Source organism: Colletotrichum acutatum (assembly GCF_030867785.1).
Source record: "Colletotrichum acutatum strain CBS 112980 chromosome Unknown BDZ83scaffold_26, whole genome shotgun sequence".
Classification (NCBI taxonomy): Eukaryota; Fungi; Ascomycota; class Sordariomycetes; order Glomerellales; family Glomerellaceae; genus Colletotrichum; species Colletotrichum acutatum.
In genome coordinates, this window is record NW_026849020.1 from 324,357 (window position 1) to 344,744 (window position 20,388).

Below are 20,388 nucleotides of genomic sequence, written 5' to 3' on the forward strand. Positions count from 1 at the left end.
GAGACGTCATTGTGACGCTGAATTACTAGAGTTGCTGGTTTATAGTATGTTGTTGCTTCACGCAGGTCGGCCGTGATGCAGTAAATAACACATGGTTGATATCAATGTTCAACTTTCTGACGATTGAGGAATCCGGTTGGAAGTCGAGATTGGCCGTCGGTGAATCGTCTTATGTAGTGGCCGTTGGCTTCGTGTGTGTTTCGGGTCTCGATCCTGATACTTTTGGTTGTAGATATGCATCTGTGCAAATCGTGTACTGATCCGAGTATGGTCCCCCTTCCTTCTATACAATGAAAGGAATATTTCCAGGAAATCATCCGATAGATGTGTCTATCTGAAATAGAAATGTACGGGCACGCATCCGAGGAGTGTGCCATGCATGAAGATCCAACGGACGACACCGAAGGAGGCAACAGCTTTGCTTACTGCATACGCTTGCGCTTCCGATCATCGTCACCTCGGGGATCCTCGTCCTCGTCGTCTCGTTCAGCCGTATCAGTCGGGTTGAGAATATGCGCCATACTTCCGCGACGCGTGGGTGGTCCTGAGTGATCCCTGATAGCCAGATTCTTGTTGTCCCGGTTGGCCGAGTTCCACGACCAGTTGCCAAAGGTATCACCACCACCACCACCATTCGAGAAAGGCGCGCCAGGAGGTGTGGCCGGTCGCGATAGAGGCCGTACTTGGGTCGCGTTTTGCAGCGAGTAGGTGGACAACGACTCCCTCAGGCGCTGGTCCTCCGGCGCCAGTCGACTGGGCGAAGATGGCCAAGGTCCAGAAGGCGGTCCTGATGGAGGCCCTGAGGCAAACGGCGGCGGAGCACTGGGCTGCCACCCGTGTGCCCGTATATCAGCCGATGTGTGACGTCTTGCTAAACTTCCAGGAGGCGGCTCAACCTGGGCCAAGGGATGCGGCCCCGGAGGAGGCGGAGGCGGCGCCCCCCGCAAGGGAGATGAGGCCTGTGGCACTGAACCACCACCAACCGATCCACCACCAATCGAGCCATACGGCCTTCGCGTGCTGATCGAAAGATTCGAAGGAACCGGAGGTCGGTAGAAATTCTGCCCTCTGGGCTGGGGAACAGCAAGATTCGCGTTTCGTCTCGGGTCATCTTGGGGTAACTGCCGCGGCGAAACCGGTGCATTCTCCACGTTGGTGAAGTATGCTCGGCTGCTTGAGAATGGCGATTCCTGAGGATCATCAATAGTTCGGAGCATGTCGGCCTGTCTTGCCATTTCCGATTGCAAATTGAGAACTGGTTCGTGTAGTGTTAGTTACCAGCTACGTGGACCGCAAGAGGTGCAACTCACCATCCCGGTGCACTGGGTTGTCGGGACTAGGGACGAGACTGAGCACCGTCCTCGACAACTCTTGGTTGAACTGGAGCAGTCGTGACATTGTCTCCATCACCGCTTGCTGCTTGATATGCATGTAGTGGGCATTCTCTTCACTTCTCTGTAGTCGCATGCTGAGGTCGTACAGCGTATGCTCGAGCCCAGGCATACGCATTTCGGAGCCGTCGCTCGGGGGAGGCATCGGTTCCGCAGGTGTTCCGGGCTGCGAAGGGCTGGGCTTTGAGTTGGGATACTCCCGGTGAACAAGAGCATGACGTGAAGCTCGTCGTTTGATCTCACGTAGTCCAACCAGGTCGCCTCGCTTGAAGTTGCCGTTTCCATGTTTGAATTCCCACAAAGCGGTCTCGGGATTTGTCGTGTGAAAAACGTCGCTTACTGTTGCCTCAATCAGCATTTGACATTTTGTGGTCAGGGGAGATGCTATCGAACCTTTATGAAACCCATACATGTTCAATTGTCTGACAAATGAGGATATGTTGGTGTGTTTGAAATATTGTCTAGTCGATAGTGAGTAGGTGAAGGATATATTCGAAAGCGTATCAACCTACGCTAGAACCTTGGAAAAGTCCGCGGACGGTGACATAACGAAGCTTTCGGCACTCGCTGACCATGATATCAGATGCTGTATACTTGGGTCCTCCAGCATGCTGAACGGTGTTAGCTACATTTCTACTGAACAACGTTCTGGGTTCCTGCTCACCTGTACAACTTGTGTATGAAAGCTGTCTGCACAATCTTTGGCTGGTGCACAGCCGCGGCCGCAGCTGCGGGCGCGGCGGGCATGGCGATCGAGTTATTCGCGGATTGGTCTGTAGGCGACGTGTGCTTGGATGCGCCGTTGGCATCCGTGTCGTTGTGCTTGCTCGAAGGAGAGGTAGAGCTGGCGTTGTTGGAGGAGGTGATCTCCATAGGCTCACCGGGAGATGGAGCAGACATTTGGATGGTCGGGGTCGGGGTTGGGATAGGTACAATGCGATTCGGAATCAGATCGGCATGACCGTTAGCAGGCAGAGGAGCTCTCTGCGGACTCTCAGTCACTGTGGCCATCCCCTCTGTAAGACGTAAGGATCCGGTTAGCACTAGAGACAAGGGCGCGATGAATTGCGAAGAAACGCGGTTTTTGGGAATGGCAGGGAAGACAGGAGAAGGAGTTGGAGCGATATCGAGGGCGGCCGCGGTGGGTTTGAGGAGATGGTTGAGGGGCTTGTCTCACCTCATGGCTTCGCAGAACGGTATAGGCGATGCGGGCGGGTTCTGCAGCGATGCGCGCAGAGAAAGACAACAGGATAGGTCTACCGCGGGAGGTATGGGGTCGGGGTGGCTATTTAGGATCGATTCTGGTGTCGAGTGGTGCCTTTGAGCCCGTTAATAGCTTCGCGAGAAGACTTCCTTTGACTAGGATTGGCGGGAAACGACAGCAACGTTGGTTGAAGCAGGCGAGCGTGAGTGGGTGAGCGGTTTGGGGATTGAAGTGGCCAGCCGTGGTTCGGATCTGCGAGGCAAAGGTCAACAGCAGCAGGTCTCTGTTCCAGCTGCCGACAGGCTTCCAACGTCGGGGGACTGTTAGGTAGACGGATGGGTCTGCTGGAATGCGTCCAGATTGGCAAAGTTGGAGGGAAAAGCTTGGGGTATTCTCCTCGTCCCGATGCGTGGCGGTAGGCTCAGCGAAATAAGGATGCGGGATGCAAGAGAATGGACGTGGAAGTGTCGAAGTTCTAGAGTTCGAAGAGAAGGAGAAGAGTTGCCGAAGGCCAGGGCCGCCGGAAATATGACGACGAATGAGGGACAAGGACGGTGGACTGGGGGTGGGTGGTGGTGCTGATGGTGGTGCTTGTGCTGCTGCTGACGAAGGTTTAAAGTGGCTCGACTAGATCGATAGTCGGTTGGATCTGCGAGAACACAGGAAGAAAGAAGGCCTGATTAAGGAGAGCAAGTACCACAAGAATTGCGGGATGGTGTAAGGTAGCGTGTACTCTAGACTGTGATCCAGCAGTCAGCTTCTGAGTGGCCCCGGTCCAATTGCGGCGTCGATGTGTCAGTCAGTTGGTAAACCCAATGCTTTGAGGTACCTTTGGTCGTAGTTGGGTCAAGGTTGAAGGAGCAAGAGAGGGAGCAAGGACGGTAGATAGCCGAAGAAGCATGTGTGGAAGAAGGAGGCGTGAGAGCGTCAAGTCTCGATTGCTGAGCCCAAGCACAGTAGCAGTATCCGTAATGAGAGAGAGGGAAAGAAAAAGGAGAAGGCAAAAGTAATAGAAATCAAAAAAAGGGATCTTAGGTATCCAATGTCAAATGGCCAAAAGTGGGAGAGAGAAAGAGGGAGGTGTGGCGCCCGTCCCACCAGCAGCACCAAGTGAGGATGTTCAAAATGTTCAGGTCGGGGAAAGTGTCGTTATTGATGGAAGCTTGCTGATTGGGCTGAAGGAGGGGGTGGGAGGGCATCCGCGGGCGTGTGAGATGGACGGCCTTGCAGGGGGCGGGCCCAGGTCGCTTTACCTTGCATCAGCAGCAGCAGCAGTAGGTAGTAGCAGCAGTAGCAGCAGCGAATTTTAGGGGTACAAAGTACGGAGTACCAAGGAGAGCACGGGAGAGCTCCTGCTCGGTCACTGAGTTCTTCTTTCCCACCTTCACCTCGGGCAATCACACTTTCAGGTACGTACAGTTCAGTACCTACCTTACATAGGTACCTCTTCTCAGACATGAGATATCTCACTTCAGGTCCCTCACTCACATACAAACACACGGGACATATTCGTACACAGGTATACACATGCGCTATCTTTGCCTATCTTTCTCTCATCTCACTCACACATGCATACACACGCTGCTGCACACAACAGGGCAGGTGGCACGGCACGACAGAAGATGTGGAATGGAAGATACCGTGGAAGCTCAGGAGAGAAGGGGGAAGGGGGGGGGGTCCGGTCCTCGCCAGCTGAAAATGGGAATGGACAGGTGGGAAAGGAGGAAAAGGTCACATTCAAGCCAATGGGTGGGTGGATATGGCTGGAGGGGGGGAGGGGTGTTTGACGGTCGTCTTGTCCTCGCTGGGATCTCAAGGCGCACCCCCTCCCATAGGGAATTGGATGTGGGTGTAGATGCTGGGGTCCCTAGTGGCATTCTCCGGAACAGGGTCAAAGGAACAAGGTTAAGGCCGATAGATGAGCTGCCAGCCAGTTACTCAAAGTCTCAAAGGCTTCTTCTCCTGCATGTATCACCCCGTACCTCTCAGTATGGACGAATACACCTTTATTGTATTCTTGCTCTGGGCAGTCAACGCACGTCGAGATGGATAGCGCCCGCCGGGATCCCGTACCGCTCAGGGTCAGATTTTGGCTCGTCTGTCTATGTACGCAGTAAGGTAGGTAGGTGCCCATGTAGCTACAGTACGTATCTACGCCATGAATCTGAATCGAAGAGGCGTTGAAGCCCCATCAAGATGAGATGAAATGCAAGTCCTGATGTCTGAACTCCTGGCGAGACTCTTTCCAAAATCGGCCAAGTTTGCTTCTTCTTTGCCAGGTCTTTGCTATCATGCAATTCAAATTCACGAAACGTCAAACATTATGATGAAGTACACTGGTAGGCAGGGAGAGAATCGCCATTTTCCCGTCCTCCAAACAATAATCCAGACGTTCGATTGGCGAAGCTTTTGATGTTCTTGGTCACAGTCACTTACTCACGTCCACAAGTCTAGAGGAGCACAAAGAGCTTCAGCCGCACGATAACCTGAGCATCAAAGAGGTACATGACGCCAGGTAGGCAATGTCTCTTACCACTGATGAGAATGAGGGTCCGCAACAGTGTCGTACAAACTTCGACGCCAGTCGGAGACATGGTAGAGAGATAGGGCAACGAGCGACGTCGGATCAGGTACCCTGCGTCCAGTCTAGTCCGCGCCTATCTGTCCTTGGCTGCCGTTTCCTGCCCTGCTAGGTGTCCCATCGAGTACCTACTTGTATGCATACAAATAGAGAGCACCACACGGCTTCTCATACTCAACTCCATATCTCCGGGGTCTGGGCAGCACTCTCTGCATTGACAGCCGCCTGACTGCAGGTCAACCACTACATGAGGTTGCAGTTGCTTTGGACAAGAAGTTCGATTGACGGTTTGAGCCATGATGAGCGAGCTAAAGGTACACTACCTTGGGCGTACAAAAGACACGGCCCTGTCTCTGGAGCGCCCGCCCGTAAGGAACCCTAAGACCGCCGGATGTTGGACCGTCGACTCGACTGTGTTTTAGTAACACATCTTCCACCCCGCCGCTGGTCGAAGCCGGCGTCATGGCATCAAGTGGATGGTCCCGGCGTACCTACTTGCCTACCTAGCTGCACGTCTGCTTCTCCAAAGCTTTGAAGCTCTGAGACTCAACTCTCGACTTACGGTTGCCAAGACACCCGCCCGCGTCGGAAACAGTACACCAAGAAGCGCTCACCTAGCAATGTATTCCGTTATACTGGTTCTCTCTGATTTGTGAGTCTTGAATATTTTGCCTAACAAGTAAGTAGTATCGTACCTTTCGGCAGCTGGCATTGGATGTAAGGAAGGGAAAAGTATTTGCATGTCCCGTACCAGTCAAGGCAGAGTCAAGGCATGTAGGTACCTTAGTGCCTTGGATACCTCAGTCAAGTGCCCAAGGTAGCAAGCAGAAGAAGGTGAGGTAGGGCAGACGGAGATGCGTACCCGCCAACTTGACACCTTAGGGTAAGATGATATTGGGAAGGGTCAGCACGAGACACCTTCTCGCTTGCCTTGCTTTTCCTTGCCTCGTGTCCTTTTACCTCCGTTAAACAAACAATTAAACACCACGGGGGCTCGACTCTTCGTTGCATGTGGACTCGATTCCAATCTGCACAACCCATTTCGGGCCCTCTTTCTTTTCAGCTTCGTTTCTTCGCCGTTCTTTCTAATTCGATTCCATGCCATTTCCAGGGCCTGGGGCTGAAGCTTGAGCGACCCTGTCACTCCTACACATATTGAATAAATGCAGCATCTCAATTTCACCCACCACCCTCCCTCTACCTAGTCGTTCTCTGGACCGAGCTCTTGTAATCTCAACCGACTCCTCCAGCATCAGCCCGGACGTAGCGTCGTAGGCACAGCCAATTCAACGTTTCTGTCAATTTCCTAGCATGTCGCCGTCGGATACGCCATGATATGCACATCATGTATCCGTTCACCTTTTCCCGTGCCCCCTTAGACTGTCCTCTCCACCCTAAAATCCGTTTTTGCTTTCTTTTCCCGTCATTCAATCCCCAACTCCTCGTTTCTCTGACACGCTGTCTCAGTCATGCAGCTCAAGATCTCTTCTCCAATCGCCCGGCCCAGGAAGCTACAAGATTGCCATCTGCGACAATCATAGTCTTCCAGCCAACCCCGTCTCCTAGATGCCTAGATGCGGCCGCGACCAGGAGGGGGTGTGGGTGGGGAAGACACTATCCCAGCAAACCAAACCCATCTTCTGCTGAGAATGAGATGCGATGCCAAAACCTGCGAGCCAGACCCCCTTCGATAGCTTCTGGCCGCCTGCATCTGGAGGGTCAGTCAGTATCAGATCCAAACGAGAGGCATCAATTCCTTCCCAGTCCTCACCACAACCACCACCCTTTAACCGTCACCACCACCACTACGCAGAAGCAATCACTAGGGCACGCCAGGACCCTACAAGCCGCGCGAGCTGGATCATGCTGCTACCGAGATGCTCTGTGCTTTCTTTCTGCTTCAACTGCACCAGCCTAGCCTATCCGTTGCCCAACCAAAGAATCCGGTTCGTTGACTACATGTCACGTCTGTGTCCGTTCGGCGGTAGGGAGACGACAAGCGAAACTGGCGGGACTCTTACCGAGCCAAAGGTCCCCAAGCTCCCCGTCCCAGGGCCTAGTCCCTCCGGGCACGAGCAGATGCTTCTACAACTGACAAGCCAGTCGGGAGCTGCATTGCTTTCCCAAGAGTAGTGTCGAATCTCGATCAACCGTGGACTTTGTCGACTATCCTGGAAGCCGACTGGCCAAGAGACTGTGCCTGGCTGTCTTCGCTTCGGGCCTGTGCTCTGTGGTACTGCGAACGGTCCAGTATGTGGCATGTGGAGAGCTTGTCCTCATCAAATTGAGCACGCAAGTGCTTCAGAGCGGCTTTTGCGCAAGCCCTTTTGCTTCCTGTGTCTTACCGTGGCGTGATGATGGCCTCTGCCACTCACCCAATGAAGCTTGCTATCCCGCCGCTCAAAGCAGGCCGTCATCTTAACCAAAGGTTCGAGCTAGCGGTGGTGCGGTGCTTGTGGCAGCTAACGCAGGACCACAGCCAGTCCAGGAATTGCGGAAGACTCGAACCGGCCAGACGGTGCACTTCTGTTTCAACGGCTTCGCTTCTTCGCGATAATATCCACAATCCGCGCGAGACGGCTAGGGCAGACACGATCAAGCCAGTCTCCTCTAACCGACCACCCTAGCAGAATGGCCGTGGGCTCGGTGCCTAGTTGACAATCGGGCCCGTTGATGCAGCACACACGCAGTGGTCACTCCGTGTCAAGGAGGAACGCACAGAGACCCATAGGTCAGAATACGATCTGAACAAGCATCGCATTGCTCTTGGCCGGAGGCTCTTGAGATGCCGATTACCTGCCGCAACAGCCTTCATCACCACCAAAGGACTCAAGAGGTTGGATCCATGCTGTCCATGGTGATTCGGAGGAGGCAATTGGAAGCGCAATTCAAGATTGGATAATCAAGATTCAGCAAGCATGTGCCGACCCCTGTGTCGTACCCAACAAGGGACTTGACAATCATGAAAACCGTATCCTTACTGCACCCTGCTTGAGAGCTGACATCAGAAGCGAGGAAGTCACTAACAAGCAGCCAGAGAGTTTCTTGTCCACCAAATGTTGTGTCTAGGGGAGGCTAAGGAAATTTGCGACGACGAAGATCTGCAACTACTCAACATCAAATGGCCCATCGTTCGTCGACGCCTCAATTTCAATGTCGAGCTGGCCAGTGGAAGCCCGATTACATCGGCGTCTTTACGCCAAATTCTCCGCAGACTGTCCGGCTTATTCCTCACTGTTCGCGCCTTCCCTCCCCTCTGGATCATTTCAGTAAACGTTTTCTCGACAGGTGAAAGGGGATCTGAAGACCATGGACCGGGCCGACAAGGGGCCAGCCAGCCAGCCATACTCGACCGAAGGACAAAGCGTCGAGCAAAAGCCCTGAATTTCCCCTCCACCCCCTGCCCTGGTTCAAATCGAGACGACGACGTGTGCTCGTCGCATCTAGTACCACGGACAGGACTCGTCTAAGAAGCTCCTGCAAAAGATGCGAAGCTATCATCTAGTTGCTGCATTTCAATGGGCCAAGCCTAGGGTGCTTCCGAACGTTGAAGAGAAATGTGATGCAATAACCCCCTCCCCCAGTCGCTCAGTCAGCATTGAGCACTGGAAGCAGCTTCCTCATGGCACGCATTTCGATCTCTGGATACAATTGGGTCGCCTTTTTCAGCGAAACCAGACACAGTTACCGTCACATGCCGAAAACCGTCTTCAACCGTGCCTGGGACTATTTCCTCCGGCTCTCGCCTCAAAGCTTGCTATACTCTTCCGTTTTGAAAACAAGATGTCACGGCCATTCAGCTCTGTCTTGGCGCATCCTTTGAGCCTCGGGTGCTCTTTGCTGAACAAGGTTTAGGGGGTGACTTCAGCGCAGAAACGTTGACCTCGTTACAAGTCGACACCCGCATCTGCAAATTCTTCCTAATCACAAATGCGCCTGTGGATGGTGCCCTCCAGCGAGCGTCAAATTCAGGTCATTCCGACGACGGACTGCTACTGCCACACAACCAGTAAGTCTCTAATCCTTCCTGAGAGCTCTTTGCATCCACCTGAACCAGCTTTTTGACTTCTTTCCAAACGAAGGAGTTTGTGGATGGCGGCCTGAGCGAACGAACTGCAGTCCCAACGTTTCAGCGGAACCGCTATCCGTCCAGCCTTGTGTGATTATCGGAGACTTTGCTGGACCACGCACTCATCATATCAGAATGGAAGCTGCTGCATGCAACTGTTAGATCGAGCACCTCAACGATGTCGATCCGACAGTGTTCTCGACCAGCACTGGCTCTCCTACTCCGTACACCACCACCTGTGGCCTAGGGCCCCGGCCATCTCCCTGGTCCGCTCTTGATGTAACGCGACCCGGGTCCGGCGAACTCTCTCTGCAGTAAGCGTTCTTTCTGTCTGAAGAACGTTGAAGATGTAACGTCGACACTCGTCTCACGGCGAATCGCCAAGCTTCTAGAAGTTCGACTCATACAATTGGCTTGCGGGAGCCCCTTGAGAATTGCTCAACCCAGAGCTCCTGGTATGCCTTTCGTCTCATCCTCAAGTTACTGAGATTCTTCTTTAAGAAGCAAATCGCTGTGCACCTTTGGGTATCGCATTGAGGCCCAGAGCGGACTAGTTCCAAGAGCCTGCTCTACCGCAGTACACAGCATGGTGACTGGTTCCGTGGAACGACACATCCGAAGCCAAAGAAGAACCCCACGACCGAGATCTACCCCGTTCGACTCGAACTCTAATTTTTGCATTCCCCTGTCGTATTCCGGGTATGGTTGTTCATCCTTCCGCCCCCTTGCCTAGTTTGCACCGGACAGATCCCGCGGGTAGCCTACGTCCTGCTACGGCATGGCCGTTCTGCAAATAGGACAGGGTAACATGTCGCAATCACGACAACATGCATGCAAGCAAACACCGACGTCCCACAACGCATCAATGGGTGCGTAGCTTGGTTTGTTCTTCGTTTTCGTGGCCAAACATGACACCTAGGCCTCACAAAAACAACAGGCAATGGGACGGATACACCGTCGACCTCCAAACTCTGGTCACCGTCTACCAGATCCGGGCCGCACCTTGCCGCCCATTCCGCTTTTCCTCCTCCACAGTCCCCGCGCACACGGAAACGAAAAATGTTACTGGGAAACCGGCATAAGTATTCCGAGAACGACCATGGCGTCTCGGTTGGACTGCCGCGAGAGAGAGAAACATGACGCGAAGGCGGCATGGCTTGGGACAACACGTCTTTCAATCTTGAACTTAATCGGGAAGAAGTTGAGGTTGTGGTGGTGCAAATACCTCGGCCAGGGTCCCGCAAGAAACCCTTGCTAACAGCACGAAGATGGAAACCCAAAGCCAACCAGGAGACACGTGGACATCTTCTTCTTGTTTGCTCCAGTCGGTACGCGTTGTGATCAAGTCTTCGCTTTGGTCCATTTCGTCCTCGGATTTGCTACTTTACTTTCCACGGAGGAGTCTCGGATCCGGGGGGTTGAGTGTTTGGGCTTATGCACCCATCACGTCCGACATTATGCCGTTCGAGGCCGGGGATCCAGGGGCTCCATCTAAGTTCTAGATGGGCACTCTCTGGAAGAACCTAACGTCCAAGGAAGGGAGTGCGAACAATTCGACCCAAAGTCAAATATCGACACTACGTTCTAACCCTACACAGTAGAAAAACATCAGCTCGGAAAGTCCGCGAGGACCAGTGCCATGGGTGCCGCCTTCGCGCCTGTGCTCCAGAGAGTTCCACGTATGGGAGATGAACCGCGACACATCCTCATCAAAACCACACACACAAACACAACGACACGGACAGATCTCCGCCTTTTCCCTGTGATATCTTACTTCCCTTGCGGAGAACACGACGTGCTTATTCCTCGTATTATTCATACTCATCGGTCCCGACTCCGTATTTTAAACATTTTACAAGGAACAACATGATCCGTCCGGATATCGCCTTTGTATTAGCTAGTCATTCATTTCACGTCTGCGCAGTTGGAAAAAAGACAAACGCAGACCATCAAGTAGTCACTATCGTATCATCATCCAAACGCCTTTCCCTATACTGACGGGAAGGACCCATCCAAACAACCATGAAACCCAATTCCCGACATGGGGAGTGACGGGGGTAGCCCCCTTCCCGAGTATGTGCCCTTCCCGAGCGACCATCCAAGCCATGGACGACCCAAAAAACGAAAAAAAGTCTAAAAGTCGCCATCATCAACATCCATACCGCTGACTCTCCGCTCTCCGATCTCGCGGATCTTGTCACCCAGGATCGACCGTCCGTACCGCTCCGCAACCTTACCCGCCGCCTCAACCATACGGCCCGTCCGATCGCGCATCAGACCCACCAGTTCCAGCGCCCGCATGCCGCGCTCCTCGCCCTCGCGACACTCAATGGCCAGCATCTGCAGCAGCGTCTTGTCGAGCTCGAGCTCCAGCCGCGCCAGACCCGTCTTCTGAGAGTGCGTGGCGTCGGTGTGGTCAATGAGGTCGCGCAGCTGGGCCGAGTGGATGCCGGAAATCAGCAGCTTCTGCTCCAGCTTGCGCGATTCGCGACGGCCTTCGTCCTCCTCATCGTCTCCGTTGTCGCCCTCCGCACCCTCCGTGTCCGGAGCCGGGGCCGGAGCGGAGGTGAGTGGCACGGAGAAGTCAAACTCGGACAGCAGCGGTCGCGGGAAGTAGGGGTACTGGTCCCCGCCCTTGAGGATGATGCAGTGAAACTTCTTGTCGGCTACCGCAATGGGCCAGTAGGTTTCCGTCTTCCTTCCCGACGCTAGACGCGGGAGAAGCTTTGTGTCAAGGAGGGGCACCCAGCAGGCGCGCGATGGCTTCCGCCAGTGAAGCAGGGTGAGCAGAGTGCCTGTCGAGTCATAAATGCAAGGATCCTGAGTCGGTGTACCCTGCCTGTCAGCGAAACTGCATCCTTATGTCCGAAAGGAAAGAAGGGGAGGAGGGGTGTGTAAACTTACGCCGACATCTGAGAAGAAGACGCTCTGCAACGTCGCGCCATCGGGTAGTGCGACGGTGTCTTCGTTTTGACAGATCTCGTCCCGCTTGATGTTCTCGATCGTGTACAGGAGGCGGGCGTTGCCGTCTGCGCCGACAGGGCCGTTGCCCATCGTGATGACATAGTCACGCCAGCTGGCGCAAGTGACCATGGGTGTGCTCTTGGGCCGGTAGACCCGGTACGGCACTCCAAAGAGTGTGAAGATGCGCACGTAGTTGGCGGTTGTGGTAACTGTGATGAAGGACTCGCTCAACGACATGGCAACTACGGCCTCGCCCTTGGGCAGCTCTGTCCGCCAGTCTGTCCGCTGCGTCCACGTCTCGTGTGGGCGATAGAAGATGGTGGCGGGCGTGTTATCTTGCGGTGGACACGAGAACAGGGCGCCGTGCTCCGTCAAGCAGGCCTTATCGTAGAGGAATGTGTCTGTGAAGTGGAAATCGCGGTGGAACTCGTGATCGTAGAACTCAACCGTCACGGTGTTGTGGCCGTCTTGGTCAACCGTCCAGATGACGCCAATCATGTTCAGACACAGGTACTTGCGGTTTCCGCGCCAGGGGGTCGAACCTGGCTGGAAAGCCTCGTGGAAGTTGAGCGCGAGCTGGCGGCGCTTGCTCGCGCGGTCGCCGTCGTCACCGCCGCCATCAAGAGGCCTCTTTTGTCCAGTTGAGTAGCCAGCGCCGTCATCGTCAACAACGAAGCCGTCTCCATCATCGTAGCCGTCCTCGCCGTTGAGGAAGGAGTCAAGACTGCCCAGGGAATCACGGCGAGGCCGGCTCGGGATCGCAGCCTTGCCGTTGGCATCTGGTCTCCTGGCGTTGTTGGAGATCTCGAAGAGGGGATCGTGGATGAACGGTGCGGGCTGGCGAGGCAGCTGCAGGAAGCTAGAGAATTGCTCCGTGATGAGGTTGGGGTAGATGTAGACTTCGCCGTCAGATGTCGTGAACGATAGTAGATTGTCCTTGGGATGCCATGTGATGTCAATGACGTTGCTGTAGTCAAACTTTTGAATCACGCTCTGTGTCTTTGTCTCCCAGATCAAGAGCTTCCCGTCCTTGCCTGCCGTCGCCAGCATCGCGCCGTTGGGCGACCACGCCACCGCCGTGACATCACCCAAATGCCCATTGGCAAACGTCCGCTGCTTCTCCCAATCGTTCTTGGATACGACCTGGACATCGTGCATGGGTGTAGGCACAGCAAATGCCCGTCCGTCTGGATGCCACACGATCTTGGCCGAGTTTTCGGATTCGGGGTCGAGAGGTCCAATGATGCCGTCCACCTTGCGGATCAGCTCCGGCGTCTCTGCCGTCATGGAGTAGACGTAGATGACTCCATCTGTACACGCCAGGGCCAAGAGCCCGCCTTTGGGGTCAAAGGCTAGGTGCTTCGTCGGGCGCCCGTGGTCCTTCAGAACGCGGATGCGAGAGTTGTCCTGGGTATCGACGACCTTGACCGTGAGCTCGTCGCTCGCGACGGCACACCACTTTGCGTCGGGGGAGAGAGCGACGTCTCGAACTGGTAGGGAGGTACGTGTGAGAAAGCGCTCGAACGTGGTGTCCTCGACCGAGTAGACGCTGACGGTGCCGTCCTCTGAGCCGACCACGAAGAAAGCGTCAGATGCGGCCACGGCGCAATTCTGCTCAGGGCAGTCGTCGATGTTGAAGGGCTCGCCATCGTGGTGGGTGCGGTAGAGGCGGATCGTGTTGTTAGAGCCGACGGTGACGAGGCGGGCTCCTGAGGGAGTGTAGGCGAGACGGGTCGTTCCCGTTGTGTGCGCCGGCCTCGGCCGCGGTTTCGGGGCGAGGGAGGAGGCCATTTCGGGGTTGGTGTGTGGGATGTGGTTTAGATCTTGTTCATGGGTATTTTGGAACTCTTTGTGGCTCGGAAAGATTGTTGTTTATGGGTGACCAATACAGCTGACCGCCCGAAAAGTCGTGATATCGTCAATTGGGATCGTGTTGTTGGAGATGGGTATTGGAGAGAATGGATGTGGTGATGGTGGGACACAGGTACTCTGAGAGGGACGCGTTTAGACGCGTCGCGAATTCAATTAAAGCAACTTTTTGACAGGCGCGGGACTGGGGTCGCTGAAAGAACCCCGCCAGGTACGTACTGCTTCAGTTGGATCCTCTCCCTCTGCCACTTGGTGACAGGTGGAGGGACTGCCAATGCTTTCACAGAAATGCATCGCAGGCATCAGAATTGATGAGAAATACAGCTTGTGAGTGAAAGTGGGCGACCTGAAGAGTTACCTAGATTAGGCATCACAATTACCAAAACTGATTTTCAGCCCTTTCTTGACGATTTAAGACTAAGGTGCCTTCTTACACATGTTTCAGTTGCGTATACGCATTCATTTTTACCATCGTTAAGAGTCATAAATCAAGTTGGCGAGCGTAAGAAATACCCCTCAAGATGGAGTCAACCAACCAAGAGAACTTCTTCGAGACGGAGTAAGTATATGTCGAAACTAGGTATCAAGAGCATGGCTAACAATTATATAGTACGCAGCAAGAGAAGCGCCAGCAGCGTGCTAAGAAGGAGGGAAACACCTTTGGCAACCCGCTGCGCATGCCCTCCAAGCTCTTGGCCGTCATTAAGGATACCAAGTCCAATAACTCCGTCTTCGTCGCAGAATCTGGCGGAAGGGTGTCTAAGATCAACATCGAGGTGAGCTTCTCTCATGTGTTCAACGAAGCTCCCGCGCTTCTCACCCCTGGCCTCCTTGATTCCATTTCATCAGATTGCTATCTATCCGGGAGAATCAGGGGCTCACCACATCACAGACACGAACAACCACAGCAAAGTACACCGGCCCCTCCGTTCCGGTAACATGCCTCGCAACAGGCGGACCCTCCAACAACACCCTCTTCGCAGGCAGCTGGGACAAGGCAATCTGGTCCTGGGACGTCGCGACGCGCAGGCCCGGCCGCAAGTACGACGGCCACTCCGACTTCGTCAAGGCCCTCGTCTGCGGCCGCCTCGGCGACAAGACCATTCTCGTCAGCGGCGGCGCCGACAAGAAGATTATCGTCTGGGACGCCGACGTAGGGCGCAAGCTGCACGTCCTCCAGGACCCGGCCACGACTATGATGTCGCTGCAGTCCCTCGCCATCGACCCGGTCCTCAGCACCGCTGACGAGATCGTCCTCGTCAGCGCGAGCAGCGATCCGCATATCCGCCGGTGGAAGATTACGCTGAAATCATACGCGCAGCTCCCCTTTGACCAACCTGCTGTAGCAGGAGAGAAGGGCGCAGCCGCCGCCGTGGGCGAAGAGAAGCTCACGATCCAGGAGCACGAGACGAGCGTGTACAAGGTCCTCTTCGACGTCACCGGCGACGAAGTCGATCTCTGGACTGCGAGCGCTGACGGCACCGCCAAATGCCTTCTACGCGAAAAGGCCTTTTCCGCAGAAGACGTCTTTGAGCACGGCGACTTTGTCCGCGCCGTCGCGCTCACGTCGGACTGGGTCGTCACGGCCGGCATCAATCAGCACATCAAGGTCTGGGACCGGACGTCTGGCCAGCTGTACGCCATCCTCGACGCGCACTTTGACGAGATCACCGACCTCGTTGTTCTGCGGGATCCGGCGGGAGCGGCGGCGGATGTGCTGTGCAGTGTCAGTATCGACTGTACGTTGCGGACGTGGCCTCTTGATCGCAAGGGGTTAGATGCGGCGGTCGAGGAGATACGGGCTGCGTCTGAGGTTGTTGATGGGCAGGAGGGTGAGGGGGAGAAGAAGAAGGATGATGATAAGGAGCCTTTGATGACGGCTGAAGAGGAAGCGGAGTTAGCTGCGCTGATGGAGGATGATTAGGAAGTACAGTCTAATCAATGAGGTGGAATGGCATTGCAACTCGGTGTACATTCTGTGCCATCAGATCCTCATATCAATGCTGTGAAACAACCTCTAATGCCCCTCTCGAGTACGGCTAGCTTGCCAACGTGATGCAATCGCATTCTACGCGTCACGAGCTCTCGTGCAAGCGCAGAGATGAGCACTTGCGCAATGCCTAAAGTTAGTCGCCTTATGGGGTGTTCCAAGCCCGAGGTATCTGAGGTGTACTCTTTCCTTTCTGGAAACACCACTCAATGGGTTTGAGAATGGCTTTCCATCACCTCGCCACCAAGATCCCACTCTTACTTCCACTTTTTCCAAATGGCAAGGCAGCAGAGTGGTGTACTCTGACTTTCACTGATGTTTCCTGCTATTTGGTAGTATCGCTGGTTCGTTTGCTCGGCCTGTTACGTTTTTTCCAATCAAAGATGATCTGTTTCTGGAGGAATAATCCTATCATGCGCGTTTACTCGTCACTGCCGCATTACCCATACTATCTCTATGCCATCAGTATCTCGGCCTGCACGAGGTAGTAGCTATTGTTAGGGAGTCTCTTGTCACTTGGGCCATGTTGCCGGCATCACATTCACAAAGCTGTACAGGCGAAAAGCAACGGTTCGAATGACGTGGCAAGATGACAGGATTTTACATGGGTCTCTGTTGTTCACTTGAGGGTGCCAAGGATGTGAAATCAGTGTCCTTCTCGAAGTTACGTTGATGTTCTCTCCGACGGAAGATGCGGTGTATGTCGACATCTGCAACATTCCATGCAGCCGGTCGATCCGTGGCGTATCTTGTCCGTCGGGACGTCGCCGATTTCATCTAGACAAACCCAACCAGAATGATTCGTTCGAATGGTATCCACGTGTTGCTTCGTGGGATCTGCCGTGATATATGATGATCACCACTGTGGTCTAGCACACCCATGCTCCTCTACTGAGTACCTCATACCAGCGATCTTCTAAAAGCCATCTCCAGTTCCGCATATCTTTCGTCCGTGTTCCTAGAATGCGGGAGCTGCCTCCGTGCTCGGCACTTATTTGGCGAACCGGTCATCCGGATCAGTCTTCCGAACAAGGCCCGCCGTACTAGGTCGCCCACGGTGATGGCCGATGCGCCAGACTCACACCAGCAAGTGCCACTTGAAAGCCCGTGGCTGGTGGAGAGACTGGTATCGTATTCAAGCACATCTGCTTAAATAGCTAAGAGAAATTAGTGGCTTCAATAGCTTGCCAGCCCGTGCGAGCATGCGAGGTTCCCGAAACACGGCGACCGCCTGGCTGCCACCCTGGCCTATCGCAATATAAAAAGTGGCGATGGGCCAGAACCACGATGCAGCCAAGCTCGAGCTGAGTTGTCCATCCAAGGGAATCCTGGATGGAATTGGGGAGCTATGGCCTTTCTTCAAGCCGGCCGCAATCAATGTACGGATCAGGGGGGTAAGACTACCGGCGGAAGGGCTTGTGCAACCAGAAGAGCCGCGGGAGCCCCGAACTTTGAAGCTTTTGACAGCATGTAAAGACGTCTTTGGACCAACCAACAGACGGCCATGGAAAGGTCTCGGTGTTGCCAACAGATGAAACACAGACATCGAGAGGAGATTACTTTCTTCGTTTTCCACATTTCCCATCAAACCGCACGGGCAGATCAGGGATCTAGGCTTCCCCAAGTGCGGCTATAGATGAGACACTTTAGCCGCTCCGTGGCCTCGGCTTGATGGGTCCCGGCCGATACGTTGACGCGGAGTGAATACGCATTGATTCTTTTCAAGGTCTACGACGCGTCTATTAAGACGTCCTGTCTACATTACTGGTGCCAGCCGTAGGGTTCGCGACGCGTTCGAATTCGTTGGAGGTGTATACCTGTGTACGTGTGTAGCGCAGTCTGTGAGCCGCCGGACAATTGTCATGCAGAAAAAGCGGTACACAAGGACCAAATACTGCAGGTGATGCAAGACACAGCTTATGCAAACGTGGTGGGGAATATCAAAGAGTCTAGGGCGGTTGGCGTAGTCCCAATCGAGGCAACGTTGTGATCAGTGGCCGCCGTCTCAACGATTCAGGTTGTCTGCCGTACAACAAAGGCCGCAATTAGTCTGTTTCAAGCCCTTCACCGCTCCCTCTGATGACAAAGTCTTCCCGTTACTGCAGGAACTGACTCAAAGGGCAAACAATGAAGTGGTGGTGGGGAACGCTCAAAGCCTGGCTGGATCAGCCCTTTAGAGCAACGTACTGCCTGGCGATCCGAGAACACGGGACAGGCCCCCAGAGGCGCCGCGTTGTGGATTATCGAAGATCGATCTGCTGCCCAGCTGGGATATGGAGCGGCGCTATTGAAGGCTGGCAGATCCCTCTTCAATTTGCCCACGAAAAAGCAACTTGTGTGGGACGGCTGCAGGCAGTCAGTAGATGGCTCCAAATAGTGAAAGGACCTACAAATATGCATGAGATAGGTAGGTAGGTAATGGAGTAGTAAACTGCATCCCAGAATGGCGAGGCTACTTGGTATGCTCTTGTATGAGCACATCTAGAGCTGATATGCTGATCGTTTCGTACAATGTCGGACAGCATCCGGGCCCAGGCTCCCTGTTGTACCTATCTCTGTGGAGGCCATGTTACGCGCGCAGGTTCGCGGCTGAGACCGTTATAATAAGTCTGATGGATGACAAAGTTCGAGGACACATTGACACCTATGCAGGCATGTTGTCGGCGCCCGAGGAAGAGCGACGTCCATACAGCCAATGGCTCTTTGCCGGAACATAAAGTCTAACAATATCCGTTGCATTCTCATCATTCATGAACGGAGCGGGTACGTTGCTGGAACCACGGCTTGCTGGGTAAAGTTGAGGCGGATCTTTCGAAGGCAAAGCGACAAGTCCATGCAAAATTGGTACCGAGTCTGGTGTCGTAAAGTGTCTGCCTCGGCGCACTTGTCGCCTCAAGATGCGTCCTAGTGATCCCACCATGCCGAAGTATATACTGATAGCGTGGCAGGAAGCTGCTTCCCCGATGTCGATAGCAATTGTTCGTATTGTGGACTGCACGCGTGTCCGTGACACGGTTGGCCAACCTAGTTGCTCGTAAAAGAGCGAAAACTCGGGTAGACTGCGACGGCGTGTGGAGATGGCGAGTGAAGAGGAGCGTGTAGACTCGCAGTATGGCACAGAGTTCTGGCTAGGGAGCGACTATGCGGGATAGAGTTGGATTGGTGGCACGAGTCGGGGATCTGAGGGCGAATGCCTCGGTTCTGCGACACACAAAGGGGGCTCCAACGTGAAACTCAGTCGAGGTTGGTACTATGGATGGTAAAATTTGCCCAATTTCTTGAGGAAACTTAAGGTGGTGATGGGCGGCACTCGAACAGCGGCCGTTTGCAAAGGTCTAGGTCTCGTGATAAGCTTGACAAACCCCATATGGCAGGTAGAGGTGAGATGAGGTCCGAGGAACGCTTCCAGACGAACAGGCTACATCCCTTGTCACGCAGCCTACCATGCAGGAACAGGATTTCCCTGCAGACACACGTATGTCGTGCAAAGGCAGGACGCAGGGGGGCGGAAGGGCAAACAAAAGAGTGTGAGAATCTAGGTACCTTACTGTAAGCATCTTTCGCTGGGACTTTTGGTGAGAAATGAACGAAAGGTACTCCGTAAGCAGCGTGGAAATAAGCAGGAACTGGCAGGAAGCAAACAGCGAGAGCAAATCCTGCCTTGCCGATTGGCTCTTTTTCCCCGACTAAGAGCAGGCCTGTCGTCGATCGCCCAAAAAGGCAAGGCTCCTTTTCGAGTATATGTACCCCTGTCTACAGCCCCTGCTTCGTCCACGCTTTGCCCGCCTGGCGTGAACCCTGAACCATGGAACACCCGTGAGGCCCCCCGCCAGCCGCCGTCTCGGAGACCCACTTTCCACCCCTCCTCCAGCTGAGTGGCCAGACAGAAGGAACGCCATTCATCATCGCAAAGTACCGCATCCAGGCGTCCCTTGTTCCAGCCTCCTAAGCCGTCCAACCTCCCGATCTTCCCTTCTTGTTTCTCTCTTGCACGGGCTGCCCTGTGGTCTTGCAGAGAGCATGGGTCGTATCTTGCCTTGCGGACACTATGGGACGGCATTCGATGGGGAACGCTGCCCGTCCCTTCCATCAGACTATGAATACAACCCTTGCCTCGCACTCACTTACCTACGCAGTAGGTCAATCCGTTCGCCCTGGATGAAATGGAGGCTTCTGTTTGGCCAACTTTGTTTGTCCGACGCAGACTCGTCGCAACCTCACCCGCAAGAAACCTAGTCTTACCTTACTGTGTAGAAAGCTGTCAGCCCAGAGTGCTCGCAGACTCTGTGTTACATTCGCTTCGCTTGTTTCGTTCGTCGT

At 54.3% G+C, this 20,388-nt stretch overlaps 5 protein-coding genes across 5 annotated transcripts; 2 read left to right on the top strand and 3 right to left on the bottom strand.

Moving 5' to 3' along the window:
- Positions 1–422: 422 nt before the first annotated feature.
- Positions 423–2,402, bottom strand: BDZ83DRAFT_572933 (HSF-type DNA-binding-domain-containing protein; the record flags this gene model as incomplete). Its single annotated transcript, XM_060504568.1, has 5 exons — positions 423–1,255; positions 1,311–1,730; positions 1,785–1,852; positions 1,904–2,002; positions 2,056–2,402. The coding sequence occupies 5 exons, from the start codon at positions 2,400–2,402 to the stop codon at positions 423–425; spliced, it is 1,767 nt and encodes a 588-aa protein (XP_060367301.1).
- A 5,830-nt stretch (positions 2,403–8,232) lies between these two features.
- Positions 8,233–9,917, top strand: BDZ83DRAFT_649826 (uncharacterized protein; the record flags this gene model as incomplete). The annotated part of the gene is made up of 3 exons (XM_060510318.1): positions 8,233–8,464; positions 8,960–9,185; positions 9,824–9,917. 3 exons carry the CDS (start codon positions 8,233–8,235, stop codon positions 9,915–9,917), a joined length of 552 nt encoding a protein of 183 aa, XP_060367302.1.
- A 1,461-nt stretch (positions 9,918–11,378) lies between these two features.
- BDZ83DRAFT_572893 (WD domain-containing protein) lies at positions 11,379–14,000 on the bottom strand (the record flags this gene model as incomplete). The annotated part of the gene is made up of 2 exons (XM_060504564.1): positions 11,379–12,065; positions 12,150–14,000. 2 exons carry the CDS (start codon positions 13,998–14,000, stop codon positions 11,379–11,381), a joined length of 2,538 nt encoding a protein of 845 aa, XP_060367303.1.
- A 599-nt stretch (positions 14,001–14,599) lies between these two features.
- BDZ83DRAFT_573090 (WD domain-containing protein) lies at positions 14,600–16,002 on the top strand (the record flags this gene model as incomplete). The annotated part of the gene is made up of 3 exons (XM_060504588.1): positions 14,600–14,637; positions 14,689–14,854; positions 14,971–16,002. The coding sequence occupies 3 exons, from the start codon at positions 14,600–14,602 to the stop codon at positions 16,000–16,002; spliced, it is 1,236 nt and encodes a 411-aa protein (XP_060367304.1).
- A 2,050-nt stretch (positions 16,003–18,052) lies between these two features.
- On the bottom strand, positions 18,053–18,630 carry BDZ83DRAFT_223983 (uncharacterized protein). Its single transcript, XM_060501757.1, has one exon. The coding sequence runs from the start codon at positions 18,547–18,549 to the stop codon at positions 18,133–18,135; it is 417 nt and encodes a 138-aa protein (XP_060367305.1). The 5' UTR covers positions 18,550–18,630; the 3' UTR covers positions 18,053–18,132.
- Between the last annotated feature and the right edge of the window lie 1,758 nt (positions 18,631–20,388).